Source organism: Cibotium barometz, chromosome 32 (genome assembly GCF_041138505.1).
Source record: "Cibotium barometz isolate CiBa-2024 chromosome 32, ASM4113850v1, whole genome shotgun sequence".
NCBI lineage: Eukaryota > Viridiplantae > Streptophyta > Polypodiopsida > Cyatheales > Cibotiaceae > Cibotium > Cibotium barometz.
The window spans coordinates 34,819,801-34,843,105 of NC_141077.1; the positions used below are offsets into that span (position 1 = coordinate 34,819,801).

At 45.8% G+C, this 23,305-nt stretch overlaps 1 protein-coding gene across 1 annotated transcript in view; it reads left to right on the forward strand.

Moving 5' to 3' along the window:
* Nucleotides 1-378: 378 nt before the first annotated feature.
* The window catches only part of LOC147620132 (2-C-methyl-D-erythritol 4-phosphate cytidylyltransferase, chloroplastic-like), a 56,584-nt gene continuing 33,657 nt past the window's right edge, over nucleotides 379-23,305 (forward strand). Inside the window, exons 1-7 of the mRNA XM_086772325.1 lie at nucleotides 379-824; nucleotides 918-980; nucleotides 5,547-5,602; nucleotides 5,730-5,809; nucleotides 21,305-21,390; nucleotides 21,551-21,628; nucleotides 21,806-21,874. Of these exons, the coding sequence (XP_086628451.1) occupies nucleotides 552-824; nucleotides 918-980; nucleotides 5,547-5,602; nucleotides 5,730-5,809; nucleotides 21,305-21,390; nucleotides 21,551-21,628; nucleotides 21,806-21,874 (705 nt within the window). The 5' untranslated portion in view covers nucleotides 379-551. The remainder of the gene's footprint in view (nucleotides 825-917; nucleotides 981-5,546; nucleotides 5,603-5,729; nucleotides 5,810-21,304; nucleotides 21,391-21,550; nucleotides 21,629-21,805; nucleotides 21,875-23,305) is intronic.

Here is a 23,305-nt window from a genome sequence, read left to right on the forward strand (position 1 = left end):
CTATGTCATAATTCTAATGCACCAAGGTAGCTGTCACACAACTTGTAAACCACTAGCAATACATCACCCATAATCTCACTAATCATGCTAGTGGCATAAGTGCGGAAGCTATCATCGAGGTGGGTGATTAGTTGCCTGCATCACTAGTTGAGCTTGATGTCTCAATAACCACATCTATGGATTGAAAAGTTGTACGAATAAGTATGCATTTTGAGAGTATGTTGCTATAAAAACATGTGGGTGTAGGAGCTTGAAAAAAATTAAGAAAAACCCACCAAATGGTTTTCATATTCCTTATTTAAAAAAAATTAAGAAAAACCCACCAAATGATTTTCATAGAAGAAATAAGGAACTGGTGGGAGCATCACGTTTCTACCCATTAAATAGGGGAAGACGAAAAATCATGTGGGAGGCACAGTCGAGATACCCTCTGAGAAGCATACAAACTCTCTCTCTCTCTCTCCCTCTCAGTCGAGCCTACGCTTCATCTCTTGCTCCTGGTCTTTTTCTTGTCTCTTCAGCTCTTTGTACTGCAAACAGATTCTTCAGCTATGGAGTGCCTGTCTATCCCCACAGCCCAGAATACCTTCTCTCATATCTCTCCATCTTCCGCATTGTCCTGGTCAGCATCGCCAATTTTCTGTTCTATTTCTTATCGCCCACTTTCTGCCCTCTCTCTAAACCTCTCCGTCAACCCGCGCAAAGGCACCGGCAACCTTCACTCCAATGCCATGACATGGCCCCTCTCCTTGCCCAGCCCCCGCCTCAGAGTCTCTGCATCCAACGACGCCCAATCCACCATCTCAAATTCTGAAGTTTCTCAGGTTATTCTTGGATCCCCGATTTTCAAACTCTTCATGTATGATTGCAATGGATTTAATATGATTGCCCGAACTTGGGCTTTGTACACAATGCAGGATGTTCCCGCTGGCAGTGTATCAGTAATCCTTCTGGCCGGTGGCAGGGGCAAGCGTATGGGGGTGAGTCAACTATCACTTAGCAAAGAACACAGTTGTTTATTACACTAACTATGCAGGATGAACAGCATGCTTATGCTTAAGAGCATTTGAGCTACCTTAAATACCACATGCCATTAACATTATGCACCACACCTTTTGCTACATCTAATTACAAGGCTTACTAAGGCTGTGGTCATACATCACACGTTTCCAGTCTACCAGGTTCGATGGGCTGTTTGAAGTTGCTTGTGCAATTCCGTGCCACTGCATGGTTTTAACTAGGCCCCGCATGCAGGTCTATTGCTGCTCAGCCTGCTACTCTGCAGTTTTAAATAAGCCCTACATGCAGGCCTATTGCTGGTCTGCTTCTAACAAGAGTGCCACTGCATGTTGCTTCTTGTTACAATCCAACTCTTACTCAGCTCATTTTGTCCAATCGCAACCTCCACTTTTAAAGACTTCATTGTCTCCCGTGGGCATACTCTCAAAGAATTTATTGATTTAGAGTTCACAAAACTATGTGTTTTCCCCGAATCAACAAGTATGTGGATTGATGTGCCCCCAATCTTCCCCACGAGCCTCAAAGTGTTGGAACCTTTGTATCCCACTTTAGCTTCTTGTGAAATGGCATATAGCAGCATGGCTGTCCTTTCTTTTGTTTCAACTTCTTCCCAATTCTCTCTACCTGGATCAAATGGAAACTCTTGAGAAGGGTCAAGAGTAGGCTCTTCTATCACATCATTAGCACAATCCTGAAATTCAGCCTCATTCTTGTATTCCAATGGTGTCTCTTTATCTTCAACCACCTCAAAGATCATGTTAGCCCGTACCTCCTTTGCCTTGCATATCTTTTTATGCTCGGGACTCCATTTCTCATTGCATAGGAAGCAAACCCCCTTCTTCCTCTTCTCATCCATCTCGGCTTGTGTCAATTGCTTAATCAGCTTGCCTTGAAGAGAAGAGAATTTAGCATCACTTTTGGATAGAGGTTTGACCATAGAACCACTCCGTTTCACATTCTTTGGTTGTCCATACACACTAGGATATCATGGTATGGATGTAGAGGTTGGAGTGAAGGTTGCACGAGATACATGTGGTGTAGTAGAGGTAGAAGTTGGCCATTTAACTGCATTTGGGCTGAAAGTAGATAGTTTAGTTGTTCCCACATTCCATCTATTGGCAACACCCGTCTTATACTTAGATTCACAGATCTCTGCATAATACATAGCATCTTGCAAAGTTTGAGGTCTTTGAGCCTTCACACCAATCCCAAGTGATGATTGCAATCCATGTATGTATTTCACCATTTTGTTGTACTCATTCATTTTCCCAACAAACATGGAGAGCTTTCTAAATTTGTTACTATACTCCTTAACGGAACTCCCCTTTTGCTCCAAATCATATTATTGTCCCACCAATTGAGCTCGTTCCAATGGAGATATGAAATTTTGAAACATAGTATCCTTGAATGTCTTCCAAGTGTCAAAGTGCATACCCTCATGTTGAGTAAACCGCCACCATGAATGGGCATAATCTTCCAAATGCAACATGGCAAATTGTACTTTATCCTTTTCCTCACGGGATACAATGCAAAGTACATCTCCATCTTGCTAATTCATTCCTTCAATTCTTCGGTGGTTGTGTTCACTCCTTTGAACTTGAGAAGTGTAATCTTGTCCTTCATATCTTTGGTCCTTGGTGACTTCAATGTAGTACGTCCATGGGTAGTGTGTGGTATGTTCCATGAATCCCTCAATACTCCATTCAAGAATCTCCCACTCACATTGTGTACACTCCTTTAAGAGCCCTCCATGGGATCCAAAACTGCGGGCGTCTTTCCAAGCCTAGAAACTGAAGCATGCCCACTTTGATGGTCTCTTGAAGGCACATTTGACTTTGCTTGCATACCACCAAGATTTCCATGTGAATTTGGTGCATGGTCAAATCTGGCCACACCTCTTTGCACACCTAAAATCCAGTCTTCAAGAGTTGCAAACCTTTCATCCATCTTATCCACTATTTGATGCATCAACTTGGCATTCTCATTGCCTTGGCGCACGAGCTCACTACTAATTTAGAGCACCTCCTTTTGGGCATCTCTTTGTGCATCCTTGATTGCATCGGCGAGAGCAATCCTTAACATATCCAAGGTGATGTTTCCCAATGAGATTTGATCATGTCCACTAGCGTGCACCGGTATGCCTTCATTCACTATTTGCCCATTAATGTCATGTAGAGGTACTCTTTCTTGTTGCATTGCCCTTGAGCTTTGCCCATGTTCAAAAACGGAATGTGGTGCCATATTTTGATCATGTGGTTCATTACCCAATGGAGTGTCGACTGCATGTGCCAATCCATCACTAACCACCTCATCTGCCACATCTTGAACTTGGTTTTCCTCCACGGGCACTTGTGCTTGAACTTTTAATGGCCTTCCACGGTTTCCCATGCTACCAAGTGGTAAAACGGTAAACGGTTTACCATGCTACCATGGTTGTCACGGTACGAAAATACGATACCGTACTCTGTTCAGCGTCATTCCCAGATCCTGAGCTAGAATCAGAGCCTGGTCATATGACCGAGGCTCAAAATTTCGTATAGGAAATCGGATGTTCGTATCCAACCCCCTAACTATTTTAGCTTCTCTTCTTTTCACTTCCCCCAAGTGCTGTGCCATGGTTATGACCTTGTTGGAATAAGCAGCACATGAGACCCATTCTAGGAGAGTTCGTAAAACTCATCCTCCAAATTGGTCATGTGCAGGTCGGAGGTATAGTCCAACTATTCGGAGGCTTTTAAAGAAAGGGAAGAGGTAAAGGCGCGAAGCGATGAATAGACCTGGGTACTCAGCCCCACCTGTTTAAGCGGTCCCTGCCAAGAAAACTTGCTTAAGACGGTTGATGGAGGATTGCCAAACGCAAGGACAATGTAGACCAAACGTCTGTTGAACCATCAAATGGGTTGAAGACAATTATGAAGCTACTTCTGAGAGCCTTATGCACACCTAGATCTAGTGAGGGTGATTTAATACTGAAGGCTTAATGATGAAGATAGCTTCGGACTGCCTTGGACTATAGCACAATGAATGCTTGGCTGAATTGATGTATGCACAAGTCCAAGGTCTCAAGCACACATACTTTTGCAATGTTTTACTGCTGAATTCTATGAAGAATGAGATGATTAATGCAAAGGCTGCGAGGACTTCCTATATACGCATATGTGCTGCTGGTCTGTCATGTTTATTGTTGCCGGCCTGCTGAAAATGCTCATGACTGCAGCAAATGCTTATTTCACGACGTGTGGTGCGCCTGCTCATTTTGCTGACTGACTGTTGCATATGCTGGCTGACTGTCTGCTGCAGAAGCACTGAATGGAGCTGCCAGTTGGGTGTAAGGTACTTGTATGCCTCCACAAGCAAGGCTCATAGGCTGGCCATAGGGCTGGCCTAGAGCCTTGACTCTCTTTGCTAAATCACTTCTACTGCTTCTATATGCTTTACTATGCTAAGATAACCTATATGCACTTGATTTTTCTCCAAGTGGGTTAAGTGACATACTTTGACACCTAAGGCTTGGAAAGACCTATATAGCTTATGCTTGACATGTCCGTGGACTAGGGCTCACAATGGGGTCATGGCATACAACAAATAATCCTAAAAAACGTACTACTTCAGGACAAGTATGGTGTTGATGATGAGCCAGTGTGTCACATTGCACCTTAGTGAGTGGGTGCATGTGACACTCATAGCCATCTATTTTATCACCTTCATAATATAGTATTGTTCTCCATCTCTATTATTGTGGAATTTGAGTTTGAGTTTGGTGTTGTGAAATATTTTACTTCTTGTGATTGTTGTGCACATGTATTTTCTTAAATAGTACCATAGCTTTAGCTTGGTACAAAGCTTCTTTGCTTGTTGCTGTCTACTAGAACATTAGGAGAAATGGAAGCTGCTTCAAGGTTCCACCCATCACCATTCCTTGGGGATGTAAATCTCGTTGGCACCAATTGGCAATCACCCTCTATGGAAGTAATGGAAAAGATTGACTCTTGTACTGTGATCGACATTTTACATAGGGGGATGTGCAAGTAATGGATAAGATTGACTCTTGTCTTGTGACCTGTTTGGATTTGGTTGAGCATCGTGTGAGCCTATTTTCTTGCCCAATGTCTCGACATTTCCCCTGATATCCTAGCTTGTTACAATACTTGCTAGAAGACGGATATTATTTATTTGGGATCTAAGAGAATGTTCCAAATATGAAGATTAAGGTGGACATATGTGTTAGTAACTGAGATTTGAGTAACAAGCCATAACATTCATATGTCGACGTAAGGTCAAACAAAAATTTCAAAGCCATTTGATGATGAGAACATAAACAATACTTTGTTTACCATGGTTATCACTTTTGTTCTTCTTTCTTGTATGTTGTCTTTTCTTATTAAGCATAAGTTAGGCTTATACTGAAAGACTATTTTGTATCTTTGGTTTCGTAAAGGGCCACTATCTATTTCCTGGTCATGTATTGTGTCACGAGATGGTATTAATCAACTTAATTTTTCCCTTTGGTCTATGTTATATTGCAGGCAAGCATGCCAAAGCAATATCTACCTTTACTTGGTCAACCTATTGCACTTCACAGGCATGAGCTTATTTAAGGATCAATACATAGTTTTCTAAGTACGCATTCTGTCATGAGAAAATTTCACATGTTTTATGCAAGACACTTATCAAGGCATGCATCTGGTTTCACTCTCTTGCTTTGGCAGCTTTCATACCTTTGCCAGTATGGAGGAGGTAAAGGAGATCGTTGTTGTCTGTGATCCATCATACAGAGATATTTTTGAAGGTTATTCTCAAAGGCCATTCTGTAATGATAATTTGAAACAAAACGTAACTTTGTTCAAGAAAGCATTGAAGACTTTGTTGAGTTCTTTCTTTTGTATCATTGGTACTTTTCATCTTAAATTTTGTCTTTGTGATGAGGGTTTGATGGTTTTAATCCATGAAGAACCTTCTTCGTACCTATGAACTCAACTATAACAAACACCTTCAAATTAATTCAGCCACAAAGAAGATTTTTATGGCTACTAATGGGGGAGTCTCTATGGCCAAGATAAAATTCCTTTTATTAGGCCATTCAAATTTTGCAATGATTGGAATCCAAAATTTTCCACTTTCAATCTACACCATCGACTTTAAATAGTTTCAATCTACACCATCGACTTTAAATAGTTTCAATCTACAGTCTCTTGAGAAGGAAAAAGGAGAAAACTATACTATAGTGAAGATTACAAAGCATTACTGATAAAGAAGATCGATGAAGTACCAAAAATGCAAGCGTTGAAAAACCAAGAAACTACCCAACATGAGAGAGTTTCATCATACCCTCATTTCAACTGTGGAAAGAGCAGAGAGAAGTCCAGGTACAAATGAGTGCTCAACTGAGCAAAAAACCTGAAAAACTGGAGCAAACAGAGCCAAGATTCCTTATGCCCCACAAATTGAGGTGCTTAAAAGAGAGTGGACTTGCTCATTCCTATTGAACCAGATATTTCAGAGATCCATGTATCAAAGCAAAGCAAAGAGGACCTGGGAAGAGAGAGGGAGATTGTATTAATGTCTACTGAAGACCAAAGGGCCTATGAGACTGAAAGGTAGTACATATACATGGAACGTGGAAAGGAAAAAATCTTGTCTGCCTTTAGAAACAAGGCCTGCGTACATGGTGGACCCTGTACATACAATGGAATAAGTAGGTGCTATTAGTGTTATACTCTCCTAAGACCGGGTACATTGATTCAATGTCCATATCCTCTGCTGGTGTTATTCTTTCCTAAGACTGGGTAGATTGATTCTATGTTCACCTCCTCTGTTGGTGTCGGTCAATGGCACTGGAAGATAGGGGTATCGTGCCCTTTGGACTATAGTCACAAAAAAACCCGTTTCTAACTTTTGAAATCTTGAAACTTCGTTTCAAAAACCCTCGAAACCCTTTGCAATACGATAGTTCTGCCCAAATTTCAGGTTTTGTTTTCTTTCATTTTTTTGATTTTTAAGTTTTTGAGGTTTTTTGACGTTGGTTGCTTGGTCCAAACACGCCTTGGGCTGACCCTTGGCCCCTTTCTACATGTTAACTGATGAAAGTTACTTCTAAACTGTTGCCTAATCAGGGATTGAGAATGTTCACACCGAAGATTAGCCATGGCACAGGTGTGCACATGACACAGGGGGTTCCAGATCAGTGATTGTCAAAGACGCTCCTCCGAGGCTAGCGGAGCTAACTACTGGAGGGCTGGCATGAGGTGATCCCAAGCTTGGAGTAGGTTGGGTGCAAATCTGTCCTCAAAAGCTGGGCTAAAGCGGCAAGCCACAGGCCCGCGTCTCTGTGAAGATCCATTTGTTGCTTTGCGGCCAATGGCCCCCAGGCTCAGAGTACGGGCTGAAATTTGGGCCAAGAGGAAGTCCTTCTGAGGCTCCCCACCTAGAAGAAGTCCTTTAACAATCAACTTGGGCGCAGCTCTGAATGGCGGGGTCAATGATGCCTAGGCCCCCTCTGTGTTGTGGTTGGATGATCACTCGCCAGGCCACCTCTCATGTGCATCCCGCACTTGGATGCCACGTAGACATATCTTTACAAAAGGTGCAGGACCTGGGATGGTAAACTAGTCCCATGTGAGCCCAGTCCGGGATGAGTCAGCTAGGGTTCCATCCCAGTCGTCCGAGGTCAGGTGTGCATTGTCCTGCACATGAGTCCAAGGTCAGGTCTGCATTGTCCTCCACATGAAACAGTGCCAGTCCGCGCTGTGAGTATCCCTCTGGAATGATGTCAATGACTCTGTGTATCTGGTATGATACCGGATGCCTGAACACTGTGTAGACAGTTAGGGTTTGCATTAAGGAAAAGGGGCCAGCCCATAGGGCTACCCCAGGAACTCATGTGGGCATGGGGAAAGTACAAGACAATCCCCGTAAGGGCCAGGAAGGCCCTGGCTGTACCCACCAGCCATGGGTAGGCCATGGGATGGCTGTAGGACAGTCCTAGGGGCATGCCAGGGGTAGCCAACTAGTTATCCAGCCATGGAATGGCTATGGGGCAAGTGTGGGGCAGTCCATACAGGCTGCCCAGCCTCCATTACAGCAGGTAGACAGTGCCCAACGCCCCCTAGTCTCATGCGCCTAGTGCCCAGCCAAGTATGAAAGCATGCGCAGCATTTATTGGGGATTTAATGCTGTATATCCAGTTGTGGGCAGATTTTATGACAGCCGACTGCAGTAAAACTGGCTGACTGCTTGTCCTGAGCAGTATAAATACCAAGGCCACAAATCATTTGGGTTATCTCATAATTTGCCAAGTGCTGAAGCTGCAGCAAGGGCCAGGACAGCCCAGATCAAGCTAACGCAAAAGGGGTGAAGGATTGCAGGTCAAGGGCAGAGATTACTCTCAGCCAAGAAAGGTTCAGTCAGTCTTTTATTTTCAGTATTTCACATCATTCTAATAAAAGCAAATACACCATTCGTGGTGGGGGCCCTACAGAGGGCATTCGGGACCCAATACCATGTCCTCTTCTCCCTCCCTCTCTCTCTCTCTCTCTCTCTCTATTTTTCTGCACATCTGTATTGAGTTTTGTGCGTTAATTTCGTTGCGACAAGTGTGCTGATTTCTGAGCATTGAAGTTACCGATCTCCCCGGAAGCTTCCGCATGTTACACCACCTTGGCCCGGGAGACCTCCCATCACTACCGGCCCACAAGAAGTTCCGGATCAGCCGTTGTACCTAAGCAATGCATGCTTGGGAGAAGGCCCAACAAGAAGTAATGTACCGGATTGGCAAGGACGACCGTGCACCACTACCACTTGGCCGGCTAAGGAGAGCCTCATAGAACTCTAGTATAAGAGCTTCTTTCGAATGCTCGGACGAAGAGGGGCGAGCTTTGCTCCGAGGAGATATCGATGCCCACCTGGCATCCCAAATAGCGGACTGGGGTGCCCCTCGGGATCCCGTGTAGAGCCCACCCAAAAACCACATGACTTGTGCTAGTCGATCTGTGCTTGTGATATGCGATAAAAGATCTCAATCACTTTGCGAATCTTTGGAGATTCCCCATATCTCCGGATAGGTATGCTGCTGTGTCATCTGCAAACTCTAAGTCTAGTAGCTCCTCCTGAGTACGGATGGGGAGACGCAATCCTTGGAGCACCGTCTCTTGAGCTGAGAGAAAACTGGTGATGGCCTCGGCGACAAGTAGGAAGAGGTAAGGTGCCAGTGGATAGCCCTGTTAGACCGAGCAAGAAAGGGGGAATCTGTCACCTCGGGCTCCCTAAATGAGAACCTGACTGTGAGAGGTTGAGTAGAGGCCCGAAACACCACGGATCCACTCCACTAGGAACCCCATTAGGTACATCGTGCCCTCCAGAAAGCTCAAGTCAACTCTATCATAAGCGTTCTCAAAGTCTAGGAGGAGCACAATGAGGCCATGCCGCCGCATCTTGGCCGAAGCGGTCGCCTCCCAGAAAGTAAAGATGATGTCCAAAATTCTCCGATACATGTCTGAGTGTCATGGATCAAGTTAGGGAGGAAAGGCTGAAGTCTCCGGTTGATGGCCTTGGTCAAAATCTTGTAGGCGGTCCCAAGGAGGGTGATGGGTCTCCACTACCGGATATCCAATCTGTCACCACCCTCCTTAGGAATCAAGTGAATCAAACCCTTTGAAAGCGTCTCTGGCATGGCACCTGTAGTCATAATCTCATTGAAGGCTGCTCGAAGGCCGCCTTCCATGAGATCCCAGTGGCGAAGAAAGAAGGAAACTGGAAGCCCGTCCGCCCCCGGGCATCCGCCCCTAGGGAGAGCCGTCAATGCCTCCGCTAGCTCCTCTATTGTGAAGGGAGTCAATAAGAAGGTTCGAGGAGTAGGAGGAACCACCTCTTGTGTGGCGTGAGACCCTCTCTCGTGCGTCGGGGCACCCGTGAGAGGAGGGATCTGAAAAAATCCATGGCAATGGCTCACATGGGTAGGGTCAAACACAATAGCTCCATCTTGGCCATGCAACCTGGGAATACCATCTCTTCGCCTATGAGGGCTTGTAATCTCAAAGAAGTTCCCTGGGACTCTATCTCCGGCCTCGGTCTAGAAGGAAGCTTTGGCGTGGTATCTGTACACGAACCTCCTCTCCTCAATGGATCTTATCTCTGTACGGGCGGCAACAAGCTGACTCTTAGTCCACGTGATATCAGGGGAACTCTCTTGAAGACCCTAGAGAGAAGCAAGACCCCTCTGAATGCTCTTCTCCTGCTCACGAAATCCCTCCAATCTGCTTTGTGCTACCTGCTGCAAAAAGCTGTTGATCTTGTTGAGGCCCACATCCAAGGTGCACGCGGCAGAGCTTGAGATAAAATCTAGCCATACCCATATCTGCTCTATCCTGTTGTAGATCTCAGGGTCTTGGATGAGGCTGTTCGAAATCCTAGTGCTCACATGCTTGTCCTGCCTCTAGGGGTTCTCCAAGGACAAAATAACTAGAGCATGCTCAGAGAATGTGGTGCCCGCCAAGATGCCAATCATGCCCTCGAGATGGCTCTACCTGCTGCAACGTTCCGGGCATAAACATTGAGGAAGCCCACACAATCCTCTCCAATCCTAATGGTAACCCAGTGCGCTCACCCAATGACTATGACACCTGAGCTAGCCATTGCCAGCAAGAGGTGCTCATTGACAGAAATACATACTCCTCCATGTGTCCCGGAGGGGCAAAAAGAGGGAGACCAAAAATTGTGACTCTTGCCTGGTAAAATCTTCCGACGACGACGGGTATGCCCCTCGGAAAGATGGTGCTCCTGGAGAAAGAGAATGTCGATAGGTCCCCCAACTGTAGCTCTATGGAGCTCTTCTCTAAGGATGCCTTGCCTTTGAAAGCATTGAGCCCCCCCCAAACCTTGAATGTTCCATGAGGCTATCCGCATATCAATCTCTGTGGGAGGCGGAACTATGGAAACTGCCCTCCACTCAAAGAGTCTTGGGCGTGGGTTTTGACGGGGAGTAATCACAATCGATCCTGGGACGAAGGCATACCAGGCAGGCGGTGCCCTCCATGTGTCACCACTCTGTCCGAGCACGAGAATAACATGCTCTACACTCCATCGATCACAATGAAGGTATCTGTAAGAGGGGGGGAGGTGTATTGCAACTGAGATATGAAGGAACACAAAGAGAAGCACCTCTGGGCTGGAGGACACCACCTCCCCGTCCTGATCTCTATGGCTTGAGCCTCCCAGCTCCATTTGTGCTACGGCCAGAGATGGATGAGCATGTCGATGACGCGCATATCATGAAGATGGTGCGAGAGCTCTACTGCGTGGCCTTGGATGGCGGTAGCCATTGACTCCGAATCCCACTCTGTCTCCGAGGCTGCACTCAAGGGAAAGGAGAAGATGATCGCGCCACTCTCTGGCGTGGATGGCCTAGAACACAGATCCATCCACGAACACAGATCCGAATGGGAGCCACTGTCTCCTCAAAAATATTAGTTCCTTCCACCGGAAGAAACTGTAATCCACTGGCAGCTCCAGGATCCTTGTGGGGGGGGTGGGGGGGTGGGGGCACTTGGGGACTTTGGCGGGAGAGCCCTCACTGGGGAGGACCGACCTAGCCACCTTGGGTGGTCTTGCATCTATCCTGGCTTTGCCAACAATGGATGACTTCCTTTGTGCCACCTTCATCACTCTGCTCAGTCTCGTTGACCTAGCCACCTTGGGTTGTCTAGTAACAATCTTGGCTTTGCCAATGATGGATGCCTCGCTTTGTGCTGCCAACTTTTCAACAATGCCCAATGGTCAACGGCTGACCTTCTCTCATATCGCTCACATCATTGGCCCACCAAGAAGTTATGTTACCCATTGCCGTTCTGTTACTCTCATTACTGGCATTTCCTCCATTGACCTTTCTGTTGCTACCATTGCCTTGTTGGCTCCCACCCCTTCTCTTCGGAGCCCCTGCAACTTTATATTCTATTTCATTATTATCTTCTACTCCTAGAAATCCCACATCATCTCTACCTTTTGTTTCCACCCTCTACACTGAGGCTTTTCACTGCTTTTGCACTGGCCAGTCGTTTCCCTTCCATTTTCTCCTCTATGAATCCATCCGTCTCTGTATCGCCACCGATTTCGGGCTTAGCTCATTAAGCCTGAAATTGTATCATTTACTTGGCCTTCTGCTCATTTCCACACCTACCTCCACTAGTAGCCCCCCACTACAGTTACCTCCCCTGCTACCCCACCGGCTTCACCATTCTTCTCCTGTAGTGTCCCGCATCTGATTTCACGTGCAAAAGGATCTCCCTGCCTCATCTCGCCGTGCATCACCCCCTCCACTCCACTCCACTTCCATTTCCACCCCAAGGGTCTCTGTTGTGGAGCCATCATCCGGCTGCCTACCATCCTCGCTTGCAGCTGTCTCCACCCTTTCAACCTCGTCTCTTTCGTCGCTACCCAACAAGTTCCGTCCCCTTCTCGTCCTCCACTCTCCGACAAGCTGGGTCGTCTGTGGGCCGGGGCTTGGTGCTCCGTTGTATGAGAGGCCCATCTCGACACCGGCGGAGACTACAACAGAGGATCAGGACCATACTAGCACGGCATGGGAGATGTCCAGTCAGAGTACTCACCATGGAGGACATTGAGGATATCCGCCATCGACCGATGAGAGACATCTTTGGATAGTGATGTGTATGATGCTTACCTTTGTTGCTGGAGTTTTCCTCCCAGATGTTATCCATTAGGAGCTCCTAGTACCTTACTTTTCCTCATAGTTGTTTCAGTTTCAGTTAGTTGTTTAGTTGTTTTTAGCTTTTCTTACACAGACATTGTATCAGATCCACCAATTGTTGTAACCTTTTTGGTCTCATAGGTCATTTTGGCCTTCTGAAGACGTTAATATATCATTTCATTTCATTTCATCTCTCTCTCTCTCTCTCTCTCTCTCTCTCTCTCTCTCTCTCCCCCCCTGGTGAGGATTTGAATGGGAAAAGGGAAAGGGGTGGGGGGGGCGGGTGGGGGGGACCACTGGGGGCGGTCTCTTGGATTGACACCGAGAGGGCAAGCTCTGGCTAGATGTCCCATCTGCCTGCAAATGAAACATTGGCCTGAATACTGCACTGGCTGAAGGATGGGGTCTCCCCAGAGGCATGGAATAGATATAACATGACGCACTAAATCCGGCGAGCCAACACAGATGCGAAGGGATGGAATCCCGGCTGCTCATGTGAGGGCTGAGGCAGCAGTGGGGGGGGATTCCATCACTCTCCCGATGGCACCACCAATCACCTGGAGAAGAGGAAGGTATTCCTTCCTAATACCTGGGAAGCAGACAGTCACGGGAAAAGCCTAAACTCCAGCGAGAGGGTCGGATGCTGGTTTGAAGCCATGTTGCCACTGCGCAAAGAAGGCTTGGGCCGTACGCAATGCAACAGGGCTCAGCTGTATGACAAGATCAGACGCCGTTGGCGAGTCGAACACAACTTGGTAGTAGCCATGTCCTAGAGGATGAATGTCTATGATCTTTGTAGGCCCACCTAGGAGGCTAGCTTGAATAAGATCCCTGAGTTGTCCGCGCTCGGCGCGGCCACCGACAATCTTGCATACTAGAGTGGTGGAGGCCTCTATCTAGTGTGTGGGAGGATTAGAATTAGATGCCTCCTTGCAAGCCTCTGTGGCTGCAATATACTCGGCCTCTGTAGTAGATAAGGCTGTGCACTTCTGCATCCTGGATATCCATGACACAGCACCTCCTGTGAATGTAAACACATAACCGGTAGTAGACTTCCGGTTATCTGGATGACCGGCATAATCCGAATCCGTGTAACCATGCACTAATGCATCCTGTTTGCCAAAACATATGCACATATCCTGTGTGCCCTTCCCTCTGAATGTCAATCGAAAATTGAAATGCCGTAAGACTCTCAATGGGGTCTAAGAGTAGGGACACTTTGAATGTGTCCCAAGATAAGATGTCTGGCATTCCGCACCGTATGACTAAAAAAAGGCATGCTTTTCAAAGGATTACAAGCATCCTTCCACTCCCACTCACCCAAGGCAAATGTCTGATAGGGTAGCCACCATATAACCAAAGGCTAACACTCTCTGTGATCATCCCGGGGGGGGGGGGCTGGGGGTCAACAAAGACGTGCTTCCCTAACCTGCCAACAACTCTGAGTGGACGAATCTGGGGGCCCTCAATAAGGTCCTGCACATCACATCTCTCTAGCTGCCATATATTCTATACAGAAAAAAAAACCGGTACATCATCCTCCCTAGGCAAGGAGATACCCATAACCTGAAGAGGAACACTTGTCCCAGAGAAAACCCCAAACCAAGAATGATGACGACCTTCCAAAAAAGATTCAGTAATCCAGTGGTTGGGAATGGCTGCATCAATCTGTGCAATCCTCTGGCTAGAACCTCTCAAGTGCTGCGTGATACCCAATCTCTGCACCTTGGTAAGGCTCTGAAACCTCTTCCAAGCCAGCACTATGGGGCAAAGGGTCTCCTAGCCACCAGCCTAGAGAATATGCATAGCTGCCTCAAGAGGCCTACCATGCCCATCTAAGATCAAATTATTCCATAGAATGGGCTGCCGGTTAGCTTCCTCCACTGAACGCAGGGGGTGCCTGGCACTCTCACTTGCCTGTCTATTTGCCATCCCATGGGCAAACTCAGGTCTATGAAGAAGTTGCCTTGGGCAACTGGCAAGTGGCTTCCACACACCAAGGATATATAGCTTGCAGGCAAGGTTCTTTTACCTTCTCTCCTGCCCTATGGCTCTTGCTTTTCCTCGTCTCTCCCACACATTGATGTGGGGAAACCAGCTCATATGAGGGTATTGTCGCGTACATCCTCTATGCCTCGGGTTCTAGCATTTGTCAGATCTAGGCTCTGATTCTAAATGTAAGGTCTCAATTATCTGGCCATTTTTTGAAACCCGAATGAGGTTTCATATGTTAGCACATTTATCCTATCACAAAATTCCTTACAGCTTCTATTTTTCTACTGTTCATGTGTGGCATGTGGAGCCTGACATGACATACATGTATGGTTGGTGTAGCTTGACATGGTGTGTCTGTGTGGCATATGGAGCCTGACATGACAGTACATGTATGGCTCGTGTAGCCTGACATGATAGTACATGTGTGGCTTGTGGGGCCTAACATGGTGTACATGTATGGCCATGGAGCCTGACATGATGAAAGTCTCTGGGACTAGCTATCTTGGAGATCTTGTGTATTTATGTTATGGGAAGGTTCCGGAAGGATCATGAACCCTGGACATTTTATTGGATACAACTAAGCAGATGGGTGTTTCTTCCAATATAATTGCAGTCATGTGTGTGCATGACTTTGATTTTATCTTTGGATGACTTGTCTTGTTTGCCTAGACAATGCCTGAGATTTTTGCTTGTGTTGTCCATGGGGCCGGGGACACCTGGGTACCTTGTGGACGTGTATGTGCACACCTGTTTGGGACTGACAGGTGGTCTACATGTGTTTTGCAGGTGGTAAGTATTCCCAAAAACTCAATTTACAGCTTTATTAGTTCACATGTTATTAATTATGGATGCAGGTTCACACTCACTTATAAGTGACTGGACAACTTATAAGTGAGTACACATTGAGTAGGACTTATTTAATACACGTGGCGGCCAAAGATCGGGCATTGGACATTATTTGGACTTCCTTCATGGAGGCGCCCCTTTCTGGACCCAAAAAAGCACATGTGTGGGCTATTTTCAGTGGGGGAAGCCTCTATTATTGACAAAACTCCAGATTGGAGGGGGGCGCGTGCTTTTCAGGAGTGCATGAGGGATGGTCGGCTGGTTTTCAGCCTGTTGGCAAGTTTCTACAGCCATCCATCGCGATTGAAGTTCACCGGATGCATGGGAGAAGCTGGCGGACTCCTTCTGCATGTTCTCCACTGATGGCCGGTGGATTTACAGCTTGAATAGAGGCTGGACAGAGGTTAAAAACAGGGAGGAAGAGCTGGTCGTGGGCTTCTAGACAGTTTTCCTTCCGACCGGAGGTTTGTAGGCTTGTGCACAACTGCTGGTTGCTTTCTTCTGTGGCTACTGAGGGTTGATCGACTGCTGAAAACAGCCTTTGAGGGCTGGTCAACTTGCTCTATGAGCCAGACAAGAGGAAGACGATGATGTTGAGTTGTCCCGGGCTGATGTGGGAGTGCTATGGGCTATCCATAGTTGTCCTGCATGTGCTTGATGCCGGGAATGCTCACTTGTGCTGAAATTGTCAGCAAATTCAGATATTGTGATGTTTTTCTTGTTTCATATTGTATTGGAAGAAATAGGTGCAGCTGGTGAACCCTGGGCACCCGCCGCAAAGTTGTATCGGAAGCAGACTCCTTTTTGGTAATCTAACCATAAAAGAAGGGGGGGGGATGGGGTGTCAGCCCATCTTGTGGCCCCTAGTGTGGTGTACTGTGTAGCTTTGTCATCTTGTTTTATCTGGTATGCATATGTGTATTTTCAGATTTCATGATTGATTAGATTTTCCGTGTTCAGTTGCCCCTTCCGTTTACATTGGTGTCAGAGCCTGGCTTTCTACATAGTTGTGCCTAATATGATGCTGGATATGGCTGTAAGGAGTCATTATCCGTGAGAGAAGGTTGGGATTCTGAGGTAGCCCTCATCTTATTGTCGCGCCTCGAAAGAGGTTACTTTTGGTTTAAGCGGAAGTGAGCGTGCGGAAAGACATCGTGGCCCTCTTGTCTGTGTAGGGGCACTGTTGCACCCTTGCAGTCTATTCGGTATCATACTTGGGAAACTGGTACAGAGCGATTCTGGGGCACGGAAAATTCTTTTCTTTCTGAAAAGCTGAAAGATACATTATGAACAGCCAGTCTGATCATTCTATGGAGGACTCTATCACCTGTATTCGCCGCATGTGGGAAGAAGATAGAGACAGGGATCATGTTGGGGCTTTGGCGGGTAACGATCCACCGTTATCTGCCAGGGCTGAGGATCAGCAGGATATTGATGCCTTGATGAATGAGCTTGAAGAGCTCCGTGCTTTGCAAAGAGATCCTGATGTACAGAGGGTCATAGGATGTCTCATGTCAAGGTTGATGTGGTCACTTTTGATGCAATTGGCCAATAGATGGGAATCGACAAACCTCGAGAGTTGGTTGTTGCTTATATAAAAAGCCGTGGCGAAGTTGTTTCCGATGATGAGGGCAAGTGGGTCTTCGCACGGCAGTCTCACAGGCTATCTCGTGAAGGGAATTCCGATGATGTTGTGAGAGGGCATGCAGGCCGCACCAGTGATGTGAGAGGGCATGCAAACCTCACTAGTGATGTAAGAGGGCATGCAGCCCGAGCAAGTGATGTAAGTGGGCATGTAGCCCGAGCGAGTGTTTTGAGGGGGCTTGCAGCCCATGCAACAGATCTGAGGGGGCATGCAGCCTCAGGAGGTGATGTACATCAACATGTAGCTCTTGGGAATGATGAGGGGTTTTCAGCCCATTTGAGAGATGCAGAAGATCTTCATGCATTGTCGGTGGTATCTCCACCTTCTAGGTATGCTCATGCTCCTAAAGTTCCATCCAGAGTGAAGGGTGTTACGTAGGAAATCAGCCCTAGATCTGGGCATCGTCGCCAACGTAGGCATGACGAGGAGGATGATGTATTAGAGCGTGGGGATGCTCGTCATGGCAAGAAGGCCAAAGAGTTCAAATCAGGGGACAAGGACATTAAATTCGAGAGCTATAATGGAAAGTTGGATACTACCAAGGCACTTGCTTTCATAAGGCAATTTGAAATAGCCTTTTGCACTGAGGAATTTACCGAGAAATCTATGCTCAGGCATGTGGGTATGCATCTTAAAGAGACTGCAAGTGATTGGTGGATGGCAAAGCTTTTGGATAGGACAGCTGCCCGTACATGGAGTGCTTTCAAAGAGCAATTTTATGATCAGTTTCTTCCTCCTCACTTTGAGAAGGATGTACGAAAGGAATGGGATTGGCTAACTAACACAGGATGAAGGCAAATCTGTTTCTTCTTATGTTTCAAAGTTTTGGTGGATTCTTCTCAAGGTCACACCTTTCATGACGAATAGTGAGGACGAGAAGAAAAGAAAGTTTGAGTCAGGGCTGCAACGAATCATACAACACTTACAGAAGCTCATATACTCAGCAACTATTTCTGAGGAGTTGCATGGCAAGGGAGCGTCAAAAAGACAAGAATTCAGCTCATACAAGGGAAAATTCAGAGCTGGAAATGAGCAGAAAAAGGGTGGACAGCCACCTAAGTTTATGTCTCATGAGTTCAAGGATGCAAAAGGGGGCTCAGAAAAGAAGCCGGGGGTTAAAAAGGATGATCCTAAGCTGTCCAGGCAGTATATCTTTGATTGCATGAGAGAGGGGAAGTGTTTCTCATGTGGGAGCAAAGATCACATGAAAGCTCAATGCCCCTCAGAATCTCAAAAAGAATAATGTGCAGGATGCCAAACCAAGTGTGAATGTTATACCCGATGTTCAAGGTAACGCTGCACATGAACCAAAGAGCAGGACTTTATGCAAAGCTTGGGGCAAGTTAAAGGACCAAACAGCTTTATTCCTTATTCCTTTTTGATAATGCCTCAACAGATAACTTCATATCCATTAAGATGGCTGCTGCTCTTGGGTTAAAGCCTTAGGAATTGGGCATGGAATTTCATGTAGATGTTGCCTTTGAGAGCAAGGAAGTTAAAGTCACTTCCATCATTGGGAAGCTTTGCATACAGATTCAGGGATATTTGGATCATGAAGACTTCCTCGTGGCACCACTTACAGGATGTGATGTGTTACTTGGGATGCCTTGGCATTACCGTTTGGATTCCAAGATTTTGCACAAAGAAAAGAAAGTTATGTTTACTCATAGGGATAGGGAAGTTTGTATTGATGCGGGTACTACTGGGAGTACCATACCCGTTGTAAGCCATATATCTATTTCAAAGGCAATAAAGAAATCAGCTTGTTCTTACTTGGTCTTTGTATGTGATAATGTTGAGCATGATGTTGTAGCTGTCGTAGATCAAGATAAGATTGATTTCTTACGTGAATGTTGATTGTTTTGCCGATTCACTTCCAGGACAATTACCTCCAGAGAGGCCGAAGGATCATTGTATTGACATAATCCCAACATGTTTTGCTGATTGTTTTGCTCGTACTATCATCGATTCATATGACACTTTGCTTTCTTAGCTTCACCGTTACATGATCTAACGAAGAAGAAAGTAGCATTCCGTTGGTCGGAACGTGAAAAGACAGCTCTTTGGTGTGACAATCAGAGTTGCATCGCCATCGCCAAGAACCCTGTGTTTCATGCTCGTACGGAACACATTGAGATTTAGTATCACTATGTTCGTGAACGGGTTCTTGCTGGAGATTTGCGTTTGGAGTATTGTTCTTCAGCGGAGAATGCTGCAGATTTGTTCACCAAGCCGGTTTCTCAGGCTTCCTTGGCTCCTCATCTTCGGCTTCTCGGAGTTTGTTTAGCATCTGGTGCTGAGAGGGGGTGTTAGCACATTCATCCCCAGTTTCTGCCCATTTTTGGTGTCCTTTTGGTCCCTTTTGCATGGCCCTTGATTGTGGGCTGGCCACCCCTATTTTACATATTTTTTGGGGATTTTTCCCAGCCCATTTGGTATTTTCCCAGTCGGCCAGTGTCTCAGCTCTAGTCGGCCAGCACTACCCACCTATAAATAGGTGGGCTGGCCTCTCACCTTTTCATTCAGTCTTGTACATATTTTGCTTCCTCACTTATGAGACTACTTGTGTCTCTTGCTTGGGATTGTTTTGCTTCAGTATATTCAGCATAATTGCTCCATATCTCTCTCTCTCTTGCACTCTCTATTCAGTACACTCTAGTGCTCCTTTACTTCCGCTTTGTGCACTCTTTCATCATAGACCCGACATCATATGTATTGCATGATCGCGATGGATTGTGGCTAGTGACTCACCACCCAACCGCGGGTTGAGTGCCATGAGCCACCCCCGAGCCTAAGGTCTAATAGCCTCGAGATTGCTTGGTACCGACAGCCCCAACTAAGCTCATCGTGGGTTAACCCTAATTGTAATCTTGGCACACGCCCCTAGCCCTAATCCTTGGCTTGTCGGGATGTAACAATGATCCAGTGGGGGGTGCCTCCTTTTTTTGTGGGTAGCAAGTAAGAGTGGTGGCTGCATTTCCTCTTGATGGAAGAAATCACCACCTCTTGTCTACGTGGAATAGTTTAGCAGGCTGCACTTAACTCATGATGGGCTATTCAACCGATCTGATCTGATACATCAGGGCAGTGGGAGTCCTCTTGCGAAGATGTCTGTTCTTCAAAATCAGATTTATCTATAGATATGCTTAGACCTGAATCAGAAATTGTTTTTTTTAAAATCACTAAAACTTCTCCCCATAGGAGAAAAACTTTTATAGCCAAAAAACTTGCTCTGATGCCAACGTCAGGTACTTATGTGGAAGCACTAGATCTTTCAATGCACAAAGCATGTAAATGCAAGTACACAGTCCTTTGGCCATCCTTGTTGACAGACTAGCGTCCTCAACTCTAGTGTCTAGGGCCTAAGAATCGTGGCAGTGGAAAGTGTGTCAAAAGTTGCTAAGTGCTTGAATCTCTTGAAAGAACTCAAAGGTAATATCTTAAGAGAGTAACATCAAGGAGACAAAAGAATAGAGAACTTGTAAAAGCTCTTATTATCACCATGACCTCAACATCATTTACAACAATTGCAATTCATCTATGGCCTTGCCTTGTGTGAGATAATAACAATAAACCCACCACTGTGGTCACCATATATTTACATCATGACTTGATCTAAAATTTGTGCCAGCCAACTTTTCAACTAACGATACCTAGACCAACTAGTCTAGAAATTAGTTGACAGGTCATGTTGTGAGTGTCTTTGAAAGGAGTTTCCTTTCAGCAACCTTGTTTTTTGTTGTCTTGATGACTGTATCACCTTACTAGTTTGGTCAATTCATGAGTTTGAGTGCATGCTCCAGCGATCTCACCCCCTTTTTTAATGTGTGATGGGTGATCATGGTGAAGGGCCAATAACAGAGGGAACATGGGGTGATTTGTTGTTTAAACTTCTGGCAGCAAGCTACAAGAGGACAGGATTGCAATGTTCAATTGTGAGAGTAGGAAAGGAAATGAAGACAAGGAGTGGAAGAAGAGTTGAACTTGTGGGTAGGGCTTCTTGCAGGGGGAAGCTTGACTTGCTGCTGTCTATGAGTTCTGTGAATAAGAAAGTTTGTTTGCGAATAAACCTGCCTGGATTGCTGCTATATGTGCAGAGGCTGGGAAGACTATGCGTGCTACAGGATTAAAATTTGCTCTTCCTGGGAGAGAGCGTCAATTTTCTGTGCTGAATGGACTAAAGGTATAGACAAGACAAACTATAAGATCTATTTAGTTCTTCCTTGTTTTTCGGATAGCGGAAATTGAGAAGTTTTCTTTTTTCCTTACTAGAAATGGTAACAGTGCTATAGAGGGCAATGAAGCATGGCTGTTGAAGATTGCTTGCTTGGATATTATTACAGGAGATATGTGAAGGTGCAAAGCTAGCATGTGTACATGATTCAGCAAGGCCTTTAGTCCTGTTAAAAGATATCCGCAAAGTAGGTGCAATGTCTCTGTAACTTTACCTTTTCATGCGACGCATGTATCTATGTATGTTGTTAGGTAAGCGTTTTGCTATTATGAAAGTGGAGTGGTGGTTTAGTCAGGATGGGGGTGTAAATTTGATTCAAAGACTGGTATATGTTTTTTTATACAAGCTGCATCTTTCTTTACAGGTCATTTCAGATGCATACATGCACGGTGCAGCAGTGCTTGGAGTGCCTGTGAAAGGAACGATCAAGGAGGTTCTGGGTTAAATTCTTTAACCCTGAAGTTTCAATATTTTTAAAACATGCGTGTTTGGAAACCAGCTGCCTGACAAAATCTGTGTTTTCTTAAAGATATGTTTCTGTTACGTCGGTTCTTTATTATGGAGATGTAGTCTTGCTTGATCAATATCTGAATGTAGCCAAAATGCTGTCCTCATCTCTCTCCTCGACTCCTGCTCTGTGACGGCTCCCAAGGCTCTCTGTATGCGGAGTTGTGAGTATAGGGCTCTGCACTTGTCATCATACCATTTGTTCTGGGGCATAGTCCCAGATCTCGCAGGCTCTCCTGAGTGGACACGATGGGGGAAGCTCTGTAATGCAGCCGTGTGTAGGAGTGATGCTTGCTGGGCTGCAATACACAGTATTGGGTCCCGAATACTCTCTGAAGGACCCCCACCGCGTTGTGGCGCAATCCCCCTAAACTCACCGTTGAGCCTCTCAAGATAACGAGGCGGTAGAAACCACTTCTTGAGATCCGTGACAAATAGGTCCCATTCTAGGCAGCAACCCTAAATTGGAAGTTGGTTTGGGCTCAATGAATCCCCAAGATATAGCTTCCCCTTCTATGTAGTAGTTGGCTACCACAACTTTTTCCACAACCGACTTTCGACCAGTAACAAAGTAAAAGCTTCAAACTGATGAATCCAAGAATGCAAAGATGTGGGATTGAGTTTACCATTATACTTACTAAAATTCACTTTCTCGTGAAGATGAATCGAGGAAGTTACCGGTACTATCCTTGAGTCAAGAGCTGTAATAAGGAAACGCCCGTGCTCCATGTGTTGTCTTTGTTCCTCCTGTATGGCAATGCGAGCTGCTGCTAGTGTTTGAAGCTCAAACTCCCGTACTTGTCTTGTTAGCTCACCTACTTAGCGTGTTCACATTATGGACCGCTTGTACATAGTACTCTAGTACTTATGTTGGTTTTCAGTTATCTTTTCTAGACCTCTTTTGATAGCAACAAGAAGAAGAAGATTTTAGCCTTCCATCTTTGTGTGTGTGTTATCCATTGTTGTGAGAGTGTGTGTGCTTGCAAGTGAAAAGTACGAGAGCTCAAGCTCTCTGTCTTCCCCTAATCTTTTCATGGTATCAGAGCTTGGTTTAGGCTAAGGAGCTGAGTGGCATGCAAAGGAAGCTACGAAGGCAAAGGAAGCGGTACACGGGTAAGAGCATCTTTCTCTCTTCCTCCTTGTTTTGGTAGGACACCCCCTTGGTAGCTCTGGGAGCTACACGTCTCCGATTGAGGAGCTATCTTCGTAAATATAATGCGTAGTACTTCCTATTGAGATTTTGTGGCAAGATTCACGTTTTGGGATCGTTTTGGCCTCCGTTTGACCATTGCAACTTGCAAGGTGTTTTTAGGCACTTCTAGAAGTTTTGGTTTGAAAGTGTTTCTGTCCGAACTTT